Genomic DNA, 24,156 nt, shown 5'->3' on the forward strand with positions numbered 1-24,156 from the left:
GTCATTAATAATTGTATACAGTTGTGCATCTGTCACCACCATCTCATCAGCACGGTTTTAGAACATTTTTTATCACCCCAGAAAGTTCTGTCATTTTGCACTTAATTTTACCTACTCAGCAACAACCTGGAGACCACAGAGTCCTCTTATAGCATTCTCAAGCTTTTTGTTTATGGAGAATGATGTGTGCACGCACTCACTCTTATAATCTGTATATATGTGCTGTTTTTTCTGTCTGTATTTCTTTATGTCATCAGTCATGTGGGTATAAGCCATAGATTTAGTTTAGAATTTGTAATGTATTAGATGTGAATTTTTTTTGGTCAGTGGCAGTGTATTCTGTGATTTATATTTGGTGTTGTTTAAGATTTGAATATTTACTTAATAAAATTGTTACTTTTTTAAGTTTACTTATTTTGAGAGAGAGGGAGAGAGAATCCCAAGCAGGCTCTGCACTGTCAGTGAGGAGTCTGATAGGGGGCTTCTTGAACTCACTCTGTGAGATCATGACCTGAGCTGAAATCAAGAGTCAGACGTTTAACCTTAACCAGTTGAGCCATGGAGACCTTCCATCCTCCCCCCCTTTTTAAGTTAATTGTTACCTTTTTTTAATTGAGCTGTAACTGACATATTACCATTAGGTTCGGGTGTATAATACAATGAGTAATATATGTGTATATTGTGAAATGACCACAGCACATCTAGTTAACATCCATCAGTAAACATAATTACAGATTAAAAAAAAAAGTTTTTTTTAATGTTTATTTATTTTTGAAGAGGAGAGAGAGAGACAGAGCAAGAGCAGGGGAGGGGCAGAGAGAGAGGGAGACACAGAATCTGTAGCAGGCTCCAGACTCTGAGCTGTCAGCACAGAGATGGATGTGGGGCTTGAACTCACGAGCTGTGAGATCATGATCTGAGCTGAAGTCAGATGCTTAACTGACTGAGCCACTCAGGCACCCTTACAGATTTTTTTTTTTTGTCATTAGAACTTTGTTTTTCTTACATAGGCTCTGTGCCCAACATGGGGCTTGGAACTTATGACCCCAAGATAAAGAGTCCCATGCTCTACCGACTGAGCCAGCCAGCTGCCTCACAATATAGTATTGTTTGTTTGTTTATTTATTTTAGTAATTTCTGCACCCAATGTGGTGCTTGAACACACAAGCCCAAGATCAAGAGTTCCATGTTCCCCGCAACTGAGCTGGTCAGGTGCCCCCTATATTATTAATTATAGTCACCATGCTATACATTATATCCTCATGACTTACTTATAACTGGAATTTTGTACATTTTGACCCTCTTCACCCATTTCATACACCCCTAAGCCCCACCTCTGGTAACCACCATTTGGTTCTCTATATGTATGAGCTCTGGTGTGTTTTGTTTGTTTAAATTTTAAATTCCACATTAATCATACGGTATTTATCTTTCTCTGACTTATTTCACTTAGCATAATGCCCTCAAGGTCCGTCCAGGGGGCACATGGCTGGCTCAGTTAGGGCATGCAACTCTTGATCTTGGGGTCATGAGTTCAACCTCTACATTGGGCATACAGCCTAATTAAAAAAAAAAAAAAATCCATCCGTTTTGTCACAAGTGGCAGGGTTACCCTTTTTACGGCTGAATAATATTCCATTGTATACACATTATCACATTTTCTGTATCCATTTATCCAGTGATGAACACTTAGGTTATTTCCCTGTCTTGGCTGCTGTAAAAAAAAAAAAAAAAAAAAAATGCTGCCGTGAACATAGAGGTGCAGATATCTTTTTGAATTAATGTTTTCACTTCCTTTGAGAAATACCCAGAAGTGTAATTTCTGGATCACATGATCTGTGATAGTTCTATTTTTAATTTTTTGAGGAATCTCCATACTGTTTTCCACAGTGGTTGTACCAGTTTACATTCCCACCAGCCGTGCACAAAGCTTCCCTTTTCTCCACATCCTCATCAACACTTGTTATCTCTTGTCTTTTTGATGATTGCTATTCTAACAGGTGTGAGGTAATGTCTCATTGTGGTTTTGATTTGCATTTTACTGATGATTAGTGAAGTTGAGAACCTTTTCATGTAACCGTTGGCCATCTCTGTGCCTTGGAAAAATGTTCAGATTTTCCGCTCATTTTTTACTCAGATTTTTTTTTTCTTTTTTTTTTTTTGCTTTTGAGTTGTGTGGGTTTTTTTTTTAATTTTTTTTTAATGTTTATTATTTTTGAGAGAGAGAGACAGAGAGAGACAGAGACAGCAAGCAGGGGAGGGGCAGAGAGACAGGGAGACACAGAATCAGAAGCAGGCTCCAGGCTCTGAGCTGCCAGCACAGAGCCTGATGCGGGGCTCGAACTCACAGACTGTGAGATCACGACCTGAGCCGAAATCGACGGCTTAACTGACTGAGCCACCCAGGCACCCTGAGTTGTGTGGGTTTTTAAAAATATATTTTGGATATTAACCTCTTATCAGATATATGATTTGCAAATAATTGCTCCCATTTGGTAGGCTGCCTTTTCTATTTTGATGGTTTCCTTTGCTGTGCAGAAGCTTTTTAGTTTGATGTAGTCCCACTTGCTTATCTTTGCTTTTAGTGTAGAAGGTTCCTTTTTAATCATAATAATAGCTGTCATCCTCTGAACCCCAGCATTCTCTCCCCAGGTACAGATTCTTAGCATCTGGTTTGTTGTCAGTGCTTGTGATTGCATGTTGTGCACAAAGAAATTTGTTCTGGTTTCTTTAATCTCAGAACTCTTTATGGGATCCTTACTTCTTAAAATTGTAATTTCTTTTGGTGGCCCCTTTTATTTATTTTTTTTAATGTTTATTTTTGAGAGGGAGAGAGACAGGTGCTAGCAGGGGAGGGGCAGAGAGAGAGACACAGAATCTGAAGTAGGCTCCAGGCTCCAGTTGAAAGCACAGAGCCTGACATGGGTCTCCATCCCACGAACTGTGAGATCATGACCTGAGCCAAAGTCGGACACTTAACCGACTGAGCCACCCAGGCACCCCTATGGTGGGCCTTTTTAAAAAAAGTTCCTACTGAGTCTTTTTTTAAACTCGTCTTCCCTTTTTTGTAGCATTAAATCTAATAAATGTTATGTGACTTTGATCAATTATTCAGCTTTGTTTTTCTACACCTTCTTTTTTTACTTTGTGGTATGTATATTCTTCATCTCAAAATTAGCTAACCATTTTCAAAAAAGCCCATTAATTTCTGGAACCTTGTCTGAGCTGAGTCAGGCTTATATAGCCCATACCTTAAAATGTAACAAATGGATGACCTTCAGAGAGGGGAAGACCCATAATACAAAAGTACTCTTTTATGTAAATCACTATGTCCCAATGTGACCAATTTACCAAACCTCATTTTTTGTTTTAGGTTCTATGGCAATGGAGCTCAGCGATGCAAATTTGCAAACGCTAACAGAATATTTAAAGAAAACTCTTGATCCGGATCCTGCCATCAGACGTCCAGGTAAAGAGAATAGATGTTTTGTGGTTTGATCTATTCTTTAAGAACAGGTGAGGAAAACCTTTGCATAATCTACCTGTATTTGTAAGTTAAAAAAAAAAAGATTTACACTTTGATTTTCAGGCATAGTTTCTTTTTCATTCTCCAGCTATAAAGTAGATGGTTGGCTGCTGATAGCTGCTGTAATGTATGGTGATGGGTGTTTTTGGTTTGGTTTTGTTTTTTGAGTAAAATCTCTTTTATTTGGTGTCTTGGATTAAAAAGCACTGTGTCTAGAATACCTTGTCCCTTCACCTTTCTGAAAATCCCCACATTTGCCAGTTTTAGAGAGATAATAATTAGGGCACAGAGATGAAAGTTAATTGCCTAAAAAGTGATTGATTAAATCAGGTAATGAAACAGTCTCATAATCCCCATGTTGAGTTTGATTTAATTAATACATTTTAAGACCAAGGTTCCTCTCTTCTGTATTTGACCAGTTTCTGTTAGAAATTTAGTATAAGCTTAGATTTCCTTTTAAGTTTATTTATTTTGAGAGAGAGAGAGAGAGAGAGAGAGAGAGAGCGTGTGCCTGTCAAGTGCAGGGGAGGCAGAGAGAGAGAGAGGGAGAGAGAGAATCCCAAGCAGGCTCTGCACTGAGTGCTGGACCAACGCAGGGCTTGAACTCCTGAACCGCGGGAGATCATGACCTGACCCAAAGTCAGACAAGAGAGACCAAGAGTTGGATGCTTAACCCTGTAAGCCACCCAAGTGCCCCTAAGCTTGGAATTGTAAACTCAGATGCCCACAGGAGTCAGATGTGAAGGTAAATGATGGAGGCAGGCCAAGTGGGGACTGGTAATGTGTGACTTACATACCTTGGTTAAGGGCTTTTGGGATGAGCTAACTTTGGGGGATTCAAACCAGTTTTGCTGGATCAGATTTCCAGCTTTGCTTCAAAAATAAAAGACGTTTCTGTGAAGTGTGCATGTCCTCATTTTTAAATGATAACATCTGACTTCAAAAAATTGAAATACTGTGCCGAAAAAGCAAACTACTTCTGAGAGCCAGATGTCTCTTGTGGGAGGGGTAGTAAGTTGATGGTTCTCGATGTAAGCCTTATTAAAACCAGGTATGCTCATCCCGCTTCTGCAGAACATACTAATGTGCATGCTCAGAAAGAGGCTTTTAGCATGGCCTCACAAAGAAATGAGTGAGTGAGTGCGTGTGTGTATGTGTGTGTGTTGAAGATTTATGTTCTGTAAAATAAGTAGAATTGTATACATGTTAATACATCCATTCTCTTCTAGGATAGCCTTGTGATTTCTGAGAGGGAAAATTGTGGTTTTCCCCATTAGTGCTTAAAGAAGTAATGTGTTCTTGGAGGAAGGAAAATTAATGGCTGTAATCTTCTTAGACTTTCCCAGAAAGCCTCTGCAAACCCTGTCTGTTGAAAATGACTTTTAATAATTGTGTGTTTATAAGGTGAGGTGGTTACTGTTTTACGATTCCAGGGGCAGAGTGTAGGAATAGATTGATGTTTCTGGAACGTTATGAACATAGCATTTCTCAGGTGGTACTAGCCCGACTCAACATCTTTAGAAAATGATCTGGAGGTTGAAGTGTGTAGCGGATCTCAGCTCATAGATAGCACTGTGCTCCTTTGGTTCTTGAGATGAGACTGGAAGATACTTTGAGGCTCTTTGAGTGTGTAGAAACATGTCGTTGTAAATATCTTGTGAGCAAGTTGAAGGAAATGAGCACAGAAATAATTTGACTTAAACTCATGAGATTTCTTTCAGGGTATTGATTTCAATTTAAGAAAGAGATCTGGCAATTTATATGGGCTTTTCCCCAGAGCATGGATACAGTGTGTTGCCCTGTGGGCAGTGCTAACCACTGAGAGGAAACAGCCAAAGCCTTCCAGACTCCTACAAAACCATAGTGTGTCCCTCTTGAAAATCATTTTCCAGTTCATTTTATTTATTAATGTTTTTATTTTTGAGAGAGAGAGAGAGAGTGTGTGAGCTTGGGAGGGGCAAAGAGAGGGAGACACAGAATCCAAAGCAGGCTCCAGGCTATGAGCTGTCAGCACAGAACCCAACATGGGGCTCAAACTCACGAACTGTGAGGCCATGACCTGAGCCGAAGTCGGACATTTAACTGACTGAGTCACCCAGGCGCCCCAACATTTTCCAGTTTACCATTCCTCATCTTTTTTTTTTTTTTTTTTTTTTTTTTTTTTTTTTTTTTGAGAGAGAGGGAATGAGAGAGAAGAGAGAGCGTGCACGCATGAGTAGGAGCGGGGTAGAAGGGGAGAGAGAATCTTAAGCAGGCTCTATGTCCAGTGCTGAGCCTGATGCAGTGTTCAGTCTTACCACTGACTGTGAGATCATGACCTGAGTTGACTCTCAGCTTACTGAGCCACCCAGGCACCCCCTAGCATTCCTCATCTTTTATTTTTTATTAAAAAAAAAAAATGTTTTTAACGGTTTTATTCAGTTTTGAGAGACAGAATGTGAGCAGGGGAGGGGCGGAGAGAGAGGGAGACACAGAATCTGAAGCAGGCTCCAGGCTCTGAGCTGTCAGCACAGAGCCCGATGTGGGGCTCAAACCCATGAACCATAAGATCATGACCTGAGCTGAAGTTGGATGCTTAACTGACTGAGCCACCCAGGTGCCCCATATTCCTCATCTTTTAAAAAAGACATGATGAGCACAAAGTAGGGAAGATTTGAGGATGGACGTCAAACTCTTGGGACCCAGTTCAGAAAGAAGAGAGGTGTAGATTGTAGAAAATACTAAATTGTAGAAACTAATAGATGCTAAAAGGAGACCTTCTCAATACATATCGGGACCTTAGGGTAGGTGTTGCCTTATGAAGCTTGTAATGAGGAAATGTTGTAAACCCTCACTGTGATCAGTAAACTCAGAAGACTGATTATCCCTTAAGTGTAGGAGTTGAAAATATGTGGGTAAAATCTTTGAATATTTTTTGCTGGTATTAACAATGTTTAGTTTGAGAAGAACATTGAGGGCCAGTATGGTAGAATAAGGACTGCACTAAAACTTTATCAGTGATGAAATCTAGCTGTGTGATCTTAAGACTACCTAACTCCAGGGGTCTTGTTTTTATTTTTTATTTATTTATTTATTTATTTTCAGGGGTCTTGTTTTTAAAATAAGGATAATATACCTATGGGTAGTAGTGACAATTAAGGAAATAATAGATGCGAGATGTGAGTAAAGCACCAGACCCATATGATTAATAAAAATATACATTAGCATGCATTAATTCACTTGATTTTCATCACAGTAGTATAAAATTTTTTTTACTGCCATTACTAATAGTACTAATAATAATCCTTCTGGAATAAACCAGACCAGTCTTCAACTTGATGGTTCCACTCAGTGAAAATTTTTTTAGTGTTTTTATTTATTTTTGAAAGAGAGAGAATGAGTAGGGGAGGGACAGAGAGAGAGAGGGAGACAGGATCTGAAGCAGGCTCTACACTGACAGCTGAGAGCCTAGTGTGGGTCTCGAAGCCACAAACCGTGAGATCATGACCTGAGCTGAAGTTGGACGCTCAACTGACTGAACCACCCAGGTGCCCCTTGGTGATTTTTTTTTTTTTTTTTACTGTAATTCTTTATAATTTTTTTTTCCTTCATTTTTGAGAGACAGAGCGCGAGTGGGGTAGGGGCAGAGAGAGAGGGAGACACAGAATCCGAAGCAGGGTCCAGGTTCTGAGCTGCCAGCACAGAGCCCGACGCGGGGCTCAAACCCATAAACCGTGAGATCATGACCTGCTCTGAAGCTGGACGCTCAACTGACTGAGCCACCCAGGTGCCCCATCCATCCCTCAGTGAATTTTTGATGATAGGTTGGTGCAAAAGCAACACATATTTAGTAGAAACCATACTTCAGATTGTGAATTTTGAACTTCTCCCTGGGCCAGTGATAGGCGGCAGTACAGTACTGTTTCACGGTGCTGGGCAGTGACAGCAAGCCACGCTCCCATTCAGTCATGTTGTCACAAAGGTAAACAACCAGCACACTGACAACCATTCTGTACCCATATAACTTTTCTGATTTCACTCTCAGTATAGTACTCAGCAAATTACATGAGATAGAAACACTTTGTTATAAAATAGGCTTTGCAATAGATGGTTTTGCCCAACTGTAGGCTAATCTAAGTGTTCTGAGCACTTTCAGGTAGGCTGGGCTAATGAGTACATTAGGTATAATGAATGCAGTTTTGACTTCTGACATTTTGAACTTAGCATGCTTTTATCGGGACATAGTCCCATCCTAAGTTGAAGAAGGTCTCATTATGAATTTGCCAGAGAGTCACTTAATCTGAGAAGCAGATTCTCCTTCTGCAGGGGTGATCAGTCAGTCAGGCCATGTTACAGGTTTGCCAGAGTCAAGTGAGGTGTTTTTTTTGTGTTTTTTTTAACTAAAAAAAAAAAAAAAAAAAAAAAAATTTAATGTTTATTTATTTTTCAGAGAATTTGACAGAATTTATTTTTGACAGAATGTGAGCAGGGGAGGGGCAGAGAGACAGGGAGGCACAGAATCTGAAGCCTGCTTCAGGCTCTGAACTTTCAGCACAGGGCCCAACATGGGACTCAAATTTACAAACCTTGAGATCATGACCTGAGCCTGAGTCTGACACTTAACTGACTGAGCCACCTAGGTGCCCTCAAGTGAGTTTTAATGGATGGTAAAGTGATTTGAAACTTTATTTAGAGAGAGGGAGACAGTGCAAGAAGGGAAGGGGCAGAGAGAGAGGAGAGAGGGAAAAAATCCTGAGCAGGCTCCACACTCAGTGTGGAATCTGATGCGGGCTCAGTCCCACAACCCTGGGATCATGACCTGAGCTGAAATCAAGAGTTGGACACTTAACCAACTTAGCCACCCAGGTGCCCCTACTTTTTTGATGCTTTTAATCAGATCTACATAGCTCACCTGTATATAAAATGGAAAGATTTGGTTAAAGTAACAAATCTTCTAACATGAAAATTCTTTTACAGCTGAGAAGTTTCTTGAATCTGTAGAAGGAAATCAGAATTACCCACTGTTGCTTTTAACTTTGCTGGAAAAGTCCCAGGATAATGTTATCAAAGTGTGTGCCTCAGTAACATTCAAGAACTATATTAAAAGAAATTGGAGAATTGTAAGTATTTTGTGAACACACAGTCTCATAACCTGTATGTTTAAGATTTATATATGCAGCGCTCCTGAAAGATTCAGACACAGATTAAAGATAAAATTAAATAGAACCCTCTTCAACAAAATATTAGCAGATCAAATCCAAGAAGGTGTAAAAAGAATTACAAACTATGACCAAGTGGGATTTATCCTAGGTATGCAAGGCTGGTTCAACATTGAAAAATCAGTTAATGCATCATATCAGTAGATGAATAAAAAGCATTTAACAAGATCCTACCCCCATCCATGGTAAAACTGTCAGTAAACTAGGAATGGAAGAGAACTTTCTTGACTTTATAAAGACTAACTACAAAAAGCCTAGAGCTAATATTCTACTTAATCGTGAGAAACTTGAAACTTTTTCACTAAGATGAGATACAAAGCAAGGACGTCCCCTCTCATCACTTCTTTTCAACATTGTATTGGAAGTCGTTGCTAATGGAATAAGAGGAAGGAAAAGGTATACTGATAGGGAAGGAAAACATAAAACTTTGTTCACAGATGACATGATTTGTCTATATAGAAATTCTGAAAGACTTAACAAAAGCTAGACAGGATGCTTCTCCAAAGTTCCTGTTGTTTCATTTGAGTTCATATAGATAACTTGAACTTGCTAACCCAGGTTGGTAGAGTGTGAGACTTGGTTTTTGCCTCCATTATGGTTGAAAAAAAAATTTTTTTTAAGCTTATTTATTTGGTTGGGCGGGAGGGGGGGGGGGAGACATGGACGGCGGTGAGAGAGGAGAGAGAGAATCCCAAGCAGCCTCCATGCCGCCAGTACAGGGCCTGGTATGGGCCTCCATCCCACAGACTGCAAGATCATGACCTGCGCCAAGATCAAGAATTGACTGAGCCACCCAGGCTCCATTATGATTGAATTTGAACATCAGCTCATTGTCAACTGGAGAGAGATTTTGTGGGAAGACACAGATCTTACTGAATAATTGAAGCAGTGTCTCTTATGGACTGGAAAAAATTAAACACAGTTGTAAAACCATGTTACATATATTAAAAATTTGTAGAATGAAATAATTTAGATTTGGAGTTTTTGATAAGGGGTATGTGGAAATAGATTCTAATTTTAAGGTGAATCCTATTATATTGCAAGTTTAATTGCAAAATTAGAAATTAAGGTATTTTCCCTACCTTATGACAGTGGTTCTCAATGGGGGGTAATTTTGCCTGCAAATCTTTGGAGACATTTTGGTTGTCATAGCTGGGGGCCCAGGGTGTTACTACGGTCTAGTGGGTAGAAACCAGGGATGCTGGTAACTGCCCTACAGCGTACAAAAAAGATTCCCATACCAAAGATTTATCTGACTCAGAATGCCAGTAATGTTGCGATTGAGGAAACCCTGACTTAGGGTAAAGAAAAAAAAAAAAGAATTGTTTAGAAGTGATAGCAGTGATGATATTTAGAAAGTATTAAGGTTGACAAAAAAGGTCAGTTTTTCTAAAAAGTCAACTATAAATATGCCCTAAATATTTATTTAGAATTCTTCTTTTGTCTTCATTTCGTGAAAGAGTTTATGAGGTAGTAAATGTAGTAAATAGTGTTTTTAAGCTTGTGCAGTTAGGTGTTACCACACATAGTGAAGAGACAACTAGTGAAACGTAGGATGTTTAAAAATCCATCCGTCTGCTTGCAGACACGCTAGCCCTCTTCTTCTATCTTGATTTGTAAAAGTGGTGAGACTTCCAGAACCTCTTTGAGTGATGTAGTCCTGGATGTTTTCCAACTGGTAATGATCAAGAAGTTTTCATTGAAAAGACCTCTGACTTAAGGCAAGGGTCAGATCGAAGGTTCTGGAGGTGGATGTGGCCTGTGCCATGCATGTCCATAAAGACTTCAACCATGTGTTCTGAGAATGGTGACATATAGAACTCAGATTTTTCATTGGCATCAGGGAGCCAGTGAAGCTCATTGATTTGTATGTAAAATATTTGCATTTGGGATAGAATATACATTTTTATCTGTAAACCCATATGGTCATGGATATGGACTTCATGTTACTTGGTATTGATGTTTTGCTTTTAAGGTTGAAGATGAACCGAACAAAATTTGCGAAGCTGACCGTGTAGCTATTAAAGCCAACATAGTGCACTTGATGCTTAGCAGCCCAGAGCAAATTCAGAAGCAGGTAATGTAAGGCCCTACTATTTAAGGATGCTTGTTTGCAAAGCTTTGATCTAATTAATCTTTTCCCTTCCCGCTCCAGTTAAGTGATGCTATTAGCATTATTGGCAGAGAAGATTTCCCTCAGAAATGGCCTGACTTGTTGACAGAAATGGTGAATCGTTTTCAGAGTGGAGATTTCCATGTTATTAATGGAGTCCTTCGTACAGCGCATTCTTTATTTAAAAGGTATTGATAAATTCTTTTTTTTTTTTTTTTAAGATTTGTAAGTAATCTGTACCCCCAACTTGGGGCTCAAACTCACAATCCCCAGATCAAGAGTCTCATGCTCTTCCAACTGAGCCAGCTAGGCGCCCCGATAAATTCATATATTTATAAAATATTAATTTTATTTATAAAGAGAGAGAGGGGCAGAGGGAAGAGACACAGAATCCCAAGCAGGCTTCCTGCTGTCAACACAGAGGGCTCAAACTCACCAACTGTGAGATCATGACCTGAGCTGCAATCAGGAGTTGGAAGCTAAACTGAGTCACCCAGGAGGCCCAATTCATATTTTTAAAATACTTTTTTTCAAATGCTTTTGTTTGTGTAAATAGTTGTATTTTTGTGACTGTTGTCATTCCTTTGAACTTGGTAATCTTAGAATAAGAGATAAGCTTCTCAGTTCATTATTATGTTTGTTTCTTAAGTAGTCTAATCTATCCTTGAAGGCCTAAAGTCAATAAACATAAAGCTTGTAAATTTACCTACTTTACCTTAATTTTTTAGATATCGCCATGAATTTAAGTCTAATGAGTTATGGACTGAAATTAAACTTGTTCTGGATGCCTTTGCTTTACCTTTGACTAATCTATTTAAGGTAATGGAATACTATCTTTGTGATACTGTAAAATTACTTAATATTTTAAACTGCTTAATTATTTGTGTGGATTTTATTTAAGAGAATGCTTTAAGTCTATTTGATAGGTAATACTTAGAGCAGCATTTCTTTTGAAAAATCCCAAACCTGTACAGAAATAGAGAAGATGATCTCATTAACTCCCATGTATCTGTTACTGTTACACAAGGTTAACAGTATTACTTTTTCCCCCTCCCTTCCTCTCCTTTGTAGGAATACTTAAAAGCAAATCCAAGACATCATATTTCACTCAAGTATTTGAATGTTTGTTATTTTTTAAAATATAATTTATTGTCAAATTGGCTTCCATACAACACCCAGTGCTCATCCCAACAGGTGCCCTCCTTCATGCCCATCACCCACTTTCCCCTCTCCCCCCGCCCCCCATCAACCCTCAGTTTGTTTTCAGTCCTTAAGAGTCTCTTATGGTTTGCCTGAATGTGTGTTTCTAAAGGAATCGCTCCCCATTTTGATTTGACTTTACATATAGTTCAGCTAATTAATTTATATATTTGTACATCTTATGGTGCACAGGCTGCTTTCCTAAACATGTTCTTTATCTCTAAGATTCCTATAAGATTGAAAGATTAAAAAAAAATTTTTTTTTAAATTATTTTTAAGCAATCTCCACGTGCAATGTGGGGATTGAACTTAAAACCCCAATGGGATCAAGAGTCACGTGCTCCACCAACAGCCAGCCGGGTGCCCCCGTTTTTTTTTTCCTCTTAAGTTTTTTTAAGTAATCCCTATACCCAACAAGGGGCTTGGACTCAAGATGCCAAGATTAAGAGTCACATGCTCTTCTGACCGAGCTAGCCAGGCACCCCAAAAGAGATATATTTTTAACCTTTTTTCAGATAAGGAGAGAGGATTCAGTATCCCCCAGCTAATAAAAAAGGGAGCCAAGCCTTAACCTAGTTTTGCTAATAACTCTGGAAAAGCTACTCCTTTCCTATTTTCAAAAAAGGAAAGTTGTATGATACTCACAACTTCTAAGATGTAAAGTGTGCACAGAAATGTTTCATGGTTAGGATGTCTTACTGATTGTACATTTTTTCTTAATGTTTATTTATTTTTGAGAGAGCGGGGTGGGGAGGGCATCTGAAGTGAACTGTGTGCTGACAGCAAGAGCAAGGGGCTCCAACCCCAGAACTGTGAGATCGTGACCTGAGCCAAAGTCAGACACTCAACCGACTGAGCCACCAGGCTCCCCGCCGACTGTACATTTTTATCTAAGAAAATAAAATTGGATAAAACGTAATCAAGATTTTCCACCTATTGGGTTGGCACAGATTTTTATTTCGTTTTACTAATGTTAAAAGTGTCAGAGTGCAGTGAAATGAAGTCTGATGTCCTGTCCATTGGATTATAAATGGTAGTGTCTGGAGTTTGACATTTCATTAAGAAAACCTTTATATTCATATTTCTTAACTCCAGGATATAGGAAGTAAGATTTGTTGAGTGTCTTTTACATATTCCACGAAGTACTAGGATATTTTATGTGTATTTCTTCATTCTCATTCTCTGAGGTGGGCATTATTTTCAGATTACAGATGAGATTGGGGCTCAGTAAAATAATTGCTCAAAGTAATGCTCATGATGAACAAGAGTCTGGATTATATCCAGTTTTATCTGGCTTGCAAAACCTGTGCTCATAGTATAGTGCTCTGCTTTGGTAATACACTTGTAGAATTTCATACTGCAAAAATTAGAGGTATGCATAGTTTTAGATAAGCCTGTTTATTATAGTTAGAATAATAAATAATTGGAAACAAATTAAATGCCAGGTGGCAGGGGAATTATTTAATGAGAGCAGATAAAGACAATTTTGTAATATATTTATATGCACAAAGGAGAGTAGAAGGATCTAGTTGAAATATCAACATTGGACTTTTTAGTAGTGCTATTATGGACAATGTAAAAATATATACTGTTGTAATATATTTTTTCAGAATCTCTTATATGACCGTATACTATTTAAAAGGTAAATTTTGGAGAAGATATAAGTAGTCTCACCTTATTTGACTAAAGTTTATAGTAACATTAAAACTGTGCTCCTAATTTCCTTTCCAAGGCCACTATTGAACTCTGCAGTACCCATGCAAATGATGCCTCTGCCCTAAGGATCCTTTTTTCTTCCCTGATCCTTATCTCAAAATTGTTCTACAGTTTAAACTTTCAGGTGAGTTTTGTTACATTTCTTTTTTTTTTTTAAATTTTTTAAGTTTATTTACTTATTTTGAGAGAGAGAGAATGAATCCCAAGCAGACTCCATGCTGTTAGCCCAGATAGCTAATATATAGCACATACAATAGCACATATAGCTATTAGCTCCATCCCACGAACTATGATGACCTGAGCCGAAACCAAGAGTTGGTTGCTCAACCGACTGAGCCACCCAGGTGCCCCAGTTTTGTTGTATTTCTTGCTTTTGATTCTTTGATGTCAAATATACAGGAGGAAGGTATTTGGCTTTTTCATTGCTCATAGCCAGGGCCAAGTACCTGAACGTCATCCTCATAACATGACTACACTCACAGTGGTAGGAAAAGCATTCTCTAAAAGGAATGGGTGGAATAGGAGATGAACATCCCAAAATGACATATCCGCATCTGTGTTCTGCTGGACACCAGTTTGAGAAATTTTTACTTAAAGGATATCACTGTTTTTGCTTATACCTTCTTTTGAATTCTATTTTTAGAAATCAGGTAGAATTGAGGCTCTTAATAACTTGTTAGACATAGTTAAGGAAACCAAAAGAGGAAATATAATCTTTACCTTGGGGGGCTTATCCCTCATTAAAAAGGCAGTACTATGGCACAGGAAATCAGTAACTGTGTTAAGATGATGAGTTTGAATGGGTGGTCATCTTACAATAAATGCGATAGTTCAGAAAGGAAAAGGAAGATATTGGTAAGCACTGAGTTTTTGTAAGGAAAGGTTTCATACAGTCTTAGACCTTCCGAGAGAAAGTAAATTTAGATTGGGACAGGAAATAGAGGTGGCCTCATTTTGTGGTTGAAAGTGTATAAACATAAGACACAATGGTTTATTCAGCTGCCAGACCCAGCTGGAATAGAGAAGTCTTGTCTAAATAGTTAATGGTTGGCTCAGGCTGAAAAGTGTGGACTTGAGGCAGTAGGTATGTGGGAAATGTTTGGCATGGGGCAAAACTTACTAAAATAACATTTATTTTAATCAAAAGTCTCAAGTCAGTGTTTATTCTAGGATCTCCCTGAGTTTTTTGAAGATAATATGGAAACTTGGATGAACAATTTTCATACCCTCTTGACATTAGATAACAAGCTTCTACAAACTGATGTAAGTATTGTTTTAAAATGTTTCCCAAGTAGCCTTTTTTTAACGTTTTTTTTTTTTTTTTTATTTTTATTTTTGGGACAGAGAGAGACAGAGCATGAACGGGGGAGGGACAGAGAGAGAGGGAGACACAGAATCGGAAACAGGCTCCAGGCTCTGAGCCATCAGCCCAGAGCCTGACGCGGGGCTCGAACTCATGGACCGTGAGATCGTGACCTGGCTGAAGTCGGACGCTTAACCGACTGCGCCATCCAGGCGCCCCTCAAGTAGCCTTTTTTTAAATGAAGAATTGTTTGAAATATTAGATTTTGATTATATCTCAGTTTTTAAATATGTAAAAAAAAAAAAATGCCCTCTGAAACCTTTGGAATATAATTAGACTTCAAAAAATGAAAGTTATTTGAGAACATTTACTTTATTATTATTTTTTAATTAATTTTTTTTTTTTAACGTTTATTTGTTTTTGAGACAGAGAGAGACAGAGCATGAATGGGGGAGGGTTAGAAAGAGGGAGACACAGAATCTGAAACAGGCTCCAGGCTCTGAGCGGTCAGCATAGAGCCTGACGCGGGGCTTAAACTCACGGACCACGAGATCATGACCTGAGCCGAAGTCGGCCGCTTAACCAACTGAGCCACCCAGGCGCCCCACATTTACTTTATTTTTTAAGTAAATTGTGCCCAACATAGGGCTCGAACTCAAGACCCAGAGATCAAAAGTCTCCTGTTTTACTGAACATTTAAATTCTGGATCCTAAAATTTTTTTTACTCTTGCACTGTTGATAGGTAGAACTCAAGAATGCAAGTAATATTTAATTATGTGGGATGTTCCATGTTTGTTTAACAGAATTACTCTTCTTGTGGGCCTGGTGTAGGTAGGTCCACGATTTATAGAGAAGGCTATATCATTACATTATTAAAAGGAAAGCCTCGGGGCACCTGGGTGGCGCAGTCGGTTAAGCGTCCGACTTCAGCCAGGTCACGATCTCGCGGTCCGTGAGTTCGAGCCCCGAGTCAGGCTCTGGGCTGATGGCTCAGAGCCTGGAGCCTGTTTCCGATTCTGTGTCTCCCTCTCTCTCTGTCCCTCCCCCGTTCATGCTCTGTCTCTCTCTGTCCCAAAAAAAAAAAAAAAAAAAAAAAAAACATTGAAAAAAAAAAAAGGAAAGCCTCAGAGTATTCACACTATGACCATTTTATGAAATACAAAACCGTCACTGAAGATACTAAGAAAACATAAACCTTTGCAACAATAGCCTCTTTTTCAAAAGCATCCGCAGCATGGGAAAATGGGGACATTATGAAGGTTTGTAATGCATTACAGTTTCTGGTCTGGGGTTTGTAATAATGCATACTTTCCAACATAGGGCACTTACTTTGTGTTGCTCATTTGTTTGTTTATTAATAGATTCGTGATCTACCTCTTTCCCAAGAAATAAAAAACATAAAAAGTAAAATACTGAGAATGCTTCAATTTCAGATAAAATTAGAATAGGTGATTCAAATCAATTTTGGGCAGTGGGGTGCAGAGAGAATTGTTTCAGTGGGTGTATAGCAAATTTTCTCTGAGATTTACCGACTAAAGCAACAAAAAAAGCTATGGCTCCTATGACATAATTCTTTCAGTCCAGTGAAATAAAAACAATGCCTTCAGAAAAACAAAGCTCGTCTTCACACTTTAAAGGAAGATTTTCACCTAGGATTCTTACAGGGAGCTCTTAGCCCGTTTAACCAGTTATACCTTATGTCCTCTTACTATGTAACATTCCTTATGTTTATGCCTTGAGGAGCCACCTGTTAGGGAGTTCTTTTTATCTCTTCTAAATTTGAATTCTTTGTCATATGGTACAGTTTAAAAGGTGTTTATGGATTGCTGTTACAGTAGAGAGCATCATATAAATGACTGTCATGGTTTAGATTGGGGTTGGCAAACTTTTCCTGTAAAGGTTCAGGTAGTAAATATTTTTGGCTTTGTGGGCTATATAGTCTCTGTCCCAACTACTCAGCCCTCCATTTGGAGTTGAAAGCAGCCATAGGCAATACTATAAATTATATAAATGTAAAGAAGGAATGAGCAAGGCTGTATTTCAGTAGAACTTTACTTACAAAAATAGGCAGCAGGCCTGCAGACCGTAGTTTGACCTCTGAATTAGTTTGCTGTTTAATACTTCATAACCAGAGTATTGTTGGTGAGAATCTTACAGCATTATCTTACATATTTGAAGTGACAGCCTTTTGGGAGGAGATAGCAAGACACCTGACCATGTTGCAAAGGAAAGTGTGATATGGCCTTTATCATTTAGATTTCTGTAGGAATACATTATTTTCACTTTAACATGTAAATATTTTATAATTCAACAACCTGAAGAAAAGTCTTTTTAACTTGAAAACTTGAAATTACTCTCACTGATTAATAAATGAGAAGTATTTCATTTGTTCTGTATTTGAAAGACTAAATGAAGAAATTGATAGTGGCATCAATGCCATTTGTAACACTAGGCTTTGGATTCCATTTTTAAGGAGTTTGTTTCAGGAATTACAGCTATTCTCTATGTATGATAACATTATACGTGTATGTTTGAGTTTTCTGTTTTCTCTTATATGAGGATGAAGAGGAAGCCGGCTTGTTGGAGCTCTTAAAATCCCAGATCTGTGATAATGCTGCGCTCTATGCACAAAAGTATGATGAGGAATTTCAGCGGTACCTGCCTCGCTTTGTCACAGCCATCTGGAATTTACTGGTTACAACAGGTCAAGAGGTTAAATATGACTTGGTAAGATGATGGTGGAGAGACAGATAATTAAGACATTCCCTCCCTACCTCCCCCAAGAAGTAAATGATTTAGTTTTGCTCTTAAAAATATGCCTGTTTTTGTGTTTTTGTTTTTGTTTTTTCCCAGTTAGTAAGTAATGCAATTCAGTTTCTGGCTTCAGTTTGTGAGAGACCTCACTATAAGAATCTGTTTGAGGACCAGAACACGCTGACAAGTATCTGTGAAAAGGTTATCGTGCCTAACATGGAATTTAGAGGTAATTATGGCAAAGTCTGAACCCTTTTCAGAAGATTAAAAGCTTGTTTTTTTAAAGAGTATGTTAGTATAAGTTTAGTAAGTCTGTTCCCTGCTGCTTTTTATATAATACGTTGAGTCTAATTTTTTTTTAAATGTTTATTTTTGCGAGAGTGAGAGTATACACACGTGCAGGTGGGGGAGGGGTAGAGGAAGACAAAGGATCTAAAGCTGGCTTTGCTCTGACACCAGAGAGCCTGATGTGGGGGCTCGAACCCATGAACCACAAGATTATGACCTAAGCCAAAGTCAGACACTTAGCCAACTGAGCCACTCAGGCGCCCTAGTTTTTTTAAGTTTAACTTACTTATTTTTAGAGAGAGCTCACATGCCACACTAGCAGGGGAGGGGCAGGAGAAGGAGAGAGAGAATCCTGAGCTGAACAAGAATTGGACGCTGAATCAACTGAGCCACCCAGGAAGCCAGTCTGATTCTTTTTTTATTGCTAATTAAAACTTCTACAGGTCACTTAACTGCCTATTTCTGAAAAAAATGTTTATGTATTTTGAGAGAATCCCAAGCTGGCTTCACACTGTCAGCGAGGAGACCGATGCCAGGTTTTGATCTCGTGAGATCATCACATGAGCTGAAACCAAGAGTCAGATGCTTAACCGACTGAGCCACTGGGGTTCCCCCACTTACTGCCTATTTTTTACACCAAGACAAAGTGTAGTTTAAAAGACATTTGTGATGGGGGGGGGGTCCTGGGTGGCTCAGTCGGTTAAGTGTCCGACTTTGGTTCAGGTTGTGATCTCACAGTTCGTGGGTTTGAGCCCTGTGTGGGGCGCCGTGCTGACAGCTCAGAGTCTAGAGGCTGCTTCTGATTCTGTGTCTCCCTCTCTCTCTGCCTCTCCCCCGCTCACACTGTGTGTGTGTGTGTGTGTCAAAAAAAAAAGAATAAAACATTAAAAAATAAGTATTAAAAATAAAAGACATTTGTATCACTGTGGTGAGGTTTGTTTTACACTGTGGAGGGTTTTTCACAGAAATCTTGAATAAGACTAAAAAAATTCCTATTCCATGGATAAGAAAGTAAACCATCCAGGATGGTGTTGTTTGAGTTAGTGTTTCACCAAGGCAGATAGCAGTTTTCAAACAGTGTAGTTGAGAGCGGAAGTGATTGATAACCTGTAAATACAGAGCTGAAGCCCACCCAGTTTGTAATTAAGGTTAAGAGAATCTTAAGAGTATTAGTGTACAAATTGTCTCTCCTTCTTAGAGCTGAGAAGGACAGGTAGTAAATATGGAAGGAATTGTGTTTTATGTTAAAGTATTCATTAGATCAGTGGTTCTCAAATTATCAGGAACTAAAAGGAATAAAGGACAATATCATGTAAGGCTTTATTTCCTTTTGTGTTTTTTTTCATGAAACTATAAAGGACAGATCTTTATTCTGATATTGTCCATCCTACTTTTTTTGGTGTGGAAATGACTTCTATGAAATAATGGTGGTTATATTTGTTAGGCTGTTTGGTTTTTTAATGTCCTTATTTAGCAGAATAAAAAGTTGGCATCCCTAGCTTGGGCCCCAGCAGTCATCTTTTTGATGTTGGTGGTTAAAGTCCCGTTCTGGGGACACTATCACATTAGAACAGGTGAGCTGTGTGAATTACCTATACTTACCCTCTCAGGGTGGCATTTGTGCTCTAAGTAATGATTAAATGAAATATATATAAGCTTGGGTGGCTCAGTTTAGCTTCCAGCTCTTGATTTCAGTTCAGGTTATGATCTCACGGTTGTGAGATCAAGTCCCGTGTTGGGCCTTGCGCTGACAGTGTGGATCCTGCTTGGGATTCTCTCTGTCCCTCCCCAGCTCACACGCCCATGCTCTGTCTTGCTCTTGCTCTCACTCTCTCAAAATGAATAAGCATTTTTTAAAAAAGAATACACGAAGTTGTCATTTGTTAGGAACACTTTGCTATAAAACATGGCACGTCTACGTACTCTTCTGTGTACTCATTTATGAAAGTACAGTGGCTTGTCATGTCTTTTGAGGGGTTATTTGAAATGCCATCTCTCTTTGTAGCTGCCGATGAAGAAGCCTTTGAAGATAATTCTGAGGAGTACATAAGGAGAGATTTGGAAGGATCTGGTATGTATTTTGGTTTTTAACTGTTAGTCTGATAGCAAGGCACTTTTAAAGTAGTTCTTGTCACCATGGGGAGGAGGAGGAGTCAGAGTAAGTGTGTTGTCTCAACTGCCTTTCCTCCTTTAATTTGTACACCTTTAAGAGCAGCTCTCGTCTGAGTTCTATCCAAGTGTCCAGCATTGAAAGTCCTCTGTCTCTTACATACTTATTAGTGTGTAACTACTACGATAATCTTTTTAGTTTCATTCCCATTTTTGTGTGTCTTGTGAATAAAATAATGGTCTTTTTCATTATTTATGTTGTTGGTAGCTATCAAATGGCAATTTTTTGCCTTATAATCTTGATCAGTTGGTGGTTTCTTTATCCTGTGATATATTTCCCTTTGATTTTATAGATATTGATACTAGACGCAGGGCTGCTTGTGATCTAGTACGAGGATTGTGCAAGTTTTTTGAGGGACCCGTGACAGGAATCTTCTCTGGTTATGTTAATTCCATGCTGCAGGAATATGCAAAAAATCCATCTGTCAACTGGAAACACAAAGATGCAGCCATTTACCTCGTGACATCGTTGGCATCAAAAGCCCAAACACAGAAGGTGAATCTTCAATGTAGTTTTGTTTCTAAAATAGACTTGCTGGTGGGGCGCCTGGGTGGGTCAGTTGGTTAAGCATCCGACTTCAGCTTAGGTCATGATCAGGTCAGTGAGTTCGAGCCCTGCGTCAGGCTCTGTGCTGACAGCTCTGAGCCTGGAGCCTACTTCGGATTCTCTCTCTGTCTCTGTCTCTCTCTCTCCCTCTCCCCCTCCCCCTCCCCCTCCCCCTCTCTCTCTCGCTCTCTTTTTCTTTGTCTCTGCTCCTCTCCTGCTCGCACTCTGTCTCTCAAAAATGAATAAACGTTAAAAAAATTTTTTTAAATAGTCTTGGTGGTAACCACAGAAATCAGAAAGAAGTAATAGATTTCTAATGATGCAGCCTACTCTGCTAGGTAACCTGTTGTTCTGATGAGAATCATATAGTCTCCAACGATGAGTTGACATTGATGTATGAAGCACTTCATTTTCTCCTGGACAAAAACTGATGGATTCCCTTCACTGAGACTTGGTGTATAAAATGTGCTAAATTTAAATTTAGCTGTTCCTTAATTTAGGGACGCTTCTTTCTTGTTTATTAAAAAAGTCTTGTGTTTTTTTTAATATATTTAAGCAGTTGTGATTTGAAGTGTTCATCTCCATTTTTAACCTGTTTTTTAAAAGTTGCCTAAATTTCTTATGTGTTAGATAGATAGAAGTATTTCATTTTATTTTACCATATTAAAAATTTGTTTTTCAGCATGGAATTACACAAGCAAATGAACTTGTAAACCTGACTGAGTTCTTTGTGAATCACATTCTCCCCGATTTAAAATCAGCTAACGGTGAGTTGGCGGGGGGGGGGGGGGGGGCGGTTAATATATTTTGAGAGAGAGGGAGAGAGAGAATCCCAAGCAGGCTTCACGCTATTAGTGCAGAGCCCAATGTAGGACTCAATCCCATGAACCCCATGGAGTCCAGACCAGAGCTGAAATCAAGATTTGGGACCCTTAACTGACTGAGCCACCTAGGCTCCCCTGTTAAAAATGTTTTTTATACAGCTTACAACACTTTTTACTTGCAATGGTATGTATGTATGTATGTACGTATGTATGTATGTAAAGTAATCTCTACACCCAATGTGGGAGTTGAACTCATGATCCCCTGAGATCAAGATTCACGTGCTCTTACCAACTGAGCCAGGCCAGGCACCCCTGCTTGTTATTTTATACTGCAAAATAACTAACATTATGGCAAAAGTCAAAACGGATTCTGCATCACCATGACACTCAAAAAAATGGCTCCTATCCTTGTTGCAGTTACTTCTTTTACTGAATAAAATCTCAAATGGTTTCCCCAGATCTTGCCCAGTTGAAATGAACAGTCTAAAGAAGATGTTGCTTGTGTAGAAGGAAAATGGGAACAACTAAAACTAAATTTGTAGCTCAGCTACAAATTCCTATAGGAATTATACTTTAGTTTTCTTTTCCTTCTTATTTAAAAACCGAAATCCTACTCATATGTTGACCTTGAGAAACTTAATAGAAGACCATGCCCCCATCGTCTTCCCCAAGGGAAGGGGAAAAAAAAATAGTTACAGAGAGGGAGGGAGGCAAACCAGAAGAGACTCTTAAATACAGAGAACAAACTGAGGGTGGATGGGGGAGGGGAGGGCGGGCAGGAGAGGGGAAAATGGGTGTTGAGCATTGAGGAGGGCACTTGTTGGGATGAGCACTGGGTGTTGTGTATAAGTGATGAAGCACGGGAATCTACTTCAAAAACCAAGAACACACTTTACACTGTATGTTAGCCAACTGACAATGAATTTTAAAATTTTTAAAAATATTTTTATATTTAATGGCAGAAAAAAATAAAAACTGAAATCTTAAAAATTGAAGCAAATTTAAAGTACTTGAAACTGGGTAAGTCTTAAGGATAATTTTCTATGTTTACGAAAGTATGTTGATTAAGATACCTTATATATTTCCCACCCCCCTTTTTTTTAATCCCTTTTTAAAAAACTCTTGGGGGTACCTGGGTGGCTCAGTCGATTAAGTGTCTGACTGTTGATTTCAGCTCAAGTCTTGTGGAATCAAGGCCAGCATTGGACTCTGTGTTGACAGCATGGAGCCTCCTTGGAATTCTCTCTCTCTTTCTCTCTCTCTCTTAAAATAAATATTAAAAATAAAGAAAAAAATTTTTGTATGGATTTGTAAATACACTAAAAGGGAGAATATTTTAATGTACCTTGAATCTGGATAGATTCAAGAATTTTTAATAATTGACCAATATTCTATCTTTTTTACAAATTTATTTTCCCATAATTAGAGTAGTTTAAAGCAAATCCCAGCCATTGCTCACTTCGGTAGCACAAATATTAAAGCAAATTCTATCCAGAGACACATACTCTTGATTCAGAATAGCTTCCTTTCTAGGAAGAAGTTGATACATGGTCATTAGTTTGTGGTCCTTCAGTTATGTAAGTAGTACATGTTCATTTGTAATGAAACTTAAGGGGAAAAAATAAAATTACTCATAATCTTACTAATAACTACATGGTAGATCTTTATGTAATTAACTAAGTTTCAATTACTTGACATTTTGGTTACCAAACTGTTTCAAAGATCCAATGTCACCAATTTGGGAGTAGTGGTCTTTAGCACTTAAATAACTATGGCTTTATTTTTTTAATAGTGAATGAATTTCCTGTCCTTAAAGCTGATGGTATCAAATACATAATGATTTTTAGGAATCAAGTAAGTAGCTTTTGAATTATATGTTTTATACCAGTTAATCTCTTAAGAGTTTTATTGTATACCAGCTTCTCTCCCTGCCGTGCAGTCATACTTGACATCCACATCTAACAGCATTAACAATAACTTCTTAAGAACTTAGGATCCACACCATGCTTATTTTTCTCCTTTGTCTCAAAAATATCATTATATAGTGATTTTAATAGAAATTGGGATCCAAACAAGGTACACACATTGCTTATGGTTGATTGTCTCTTATTTTACAACAGAGAGGTCCTCCTTCCCCTTTCTTGTGACTATTAGTTCTTGGAGAAACCAGTCATTTGTCTTGTGGAGTTTCTCACATTGTATTTTTGGCCAATTGCATTCTCGTGTATTTATGGTTTTACTACATAACTTGTTTCCACAAAAACTCTGTAGTATTTTATAGGCTTAAAATTTTATTTGTATAAATGATATGCTGTAGGTTTGGTCTACACATCTTGTTTTTTTTGTGTGTGCTTAACATTGTTTTTGAGAGTTACTCATTTTAGTAGACGTAGTTCATTTTTTAATAGTTGTGTAGTATCCCATCATAAGAATATGCCACAGTTTATTTCCTATGGATGATTCTTTAATTTCCTGATTTATAATTTTTATGTCTTTGGCAGGTAGTTACCAGGGTTA

At 38.4% G+C, this 24,156-nt stretch overlaps 1 protein-coding gene across 1 annotated transcript in view; it reads left to right on the forward strand.

Annotated features, from left to right (window-relative positions):
- The window catches only part of CSE1L (chromosome segregation 1 like), a 45,620-nt gene that overhangs the window by 9,857 nt on the left and 11,607 nt on the right, over positions 1 to 24,156 (forward strand). The window contains exons 2-14 of the mRNA XM_078443972.2: positions 3,374 to 3,469; positions 8,483 to 8,625; positions 10,700 to 10,801; positions 10,880 to 11,025; positions 11,566 to 11,656; positions 13,770 to 13,877; positions 14,924 to 15,016; positions 17,617 to 17,784; positions 17,911 to 18,040; positions 20,105 to 20,170; positions 20,562 to 20,764; positions 21,498 to 21,582; positions 23,432 to 23,493. Coding sequence (XP_078300098.1) covers positions 3,379 to 3,469; positions 8,483 to 8,625; positions 10,700 to 10,801; positions 10,880 to 11,025; positions 11,566 to 11,656; positions 13,770 to 13,877; positions 14,924 to 15,016; positions 17,617 to 17,784; positions 17,911 to 18,040; positions 20,105 to 20,170; positions 20,562 to 20,764; positions 21,498 to 21,582; positions 23,432 to 23,493 — 1,488 coding nt within the window. The 5' untranslated portion in view covers positions 3,374 to 3,378. The remainder of the gene's footprint in view (positions 1 to 3,373; positions 3,470 to 8,482; positions 8,626 to 10,699; positions 10,802 to 10,879; positions 11,026 to 11,565; positions 11,657 to 13,769; positions 13,878 to 14,923; positions 15,017 to 17,616; positions 17,785 to 17,910; positions 18,041 to 20,104; positions 20,171 to 20,561; positions 20,765 to 21,497; positions 21,583 to 23,431; positions 23,494 to 24,156) is intronic.

The sequence above is a fragment of the Panthera onca genome, chromosome A3 (genome assembly GCF_046562875.1).
Source record: "Panthera onca isolate mPanOnc1 chromosome A3, mPanOnc1 haplotype 2, whole genome shotgun sequence".
Lineage (NCBI taxonomy): Eukaryota > Metazoa > Chordata > Mammalia > Carnivora > Felidae > Panthera > Panthera onca.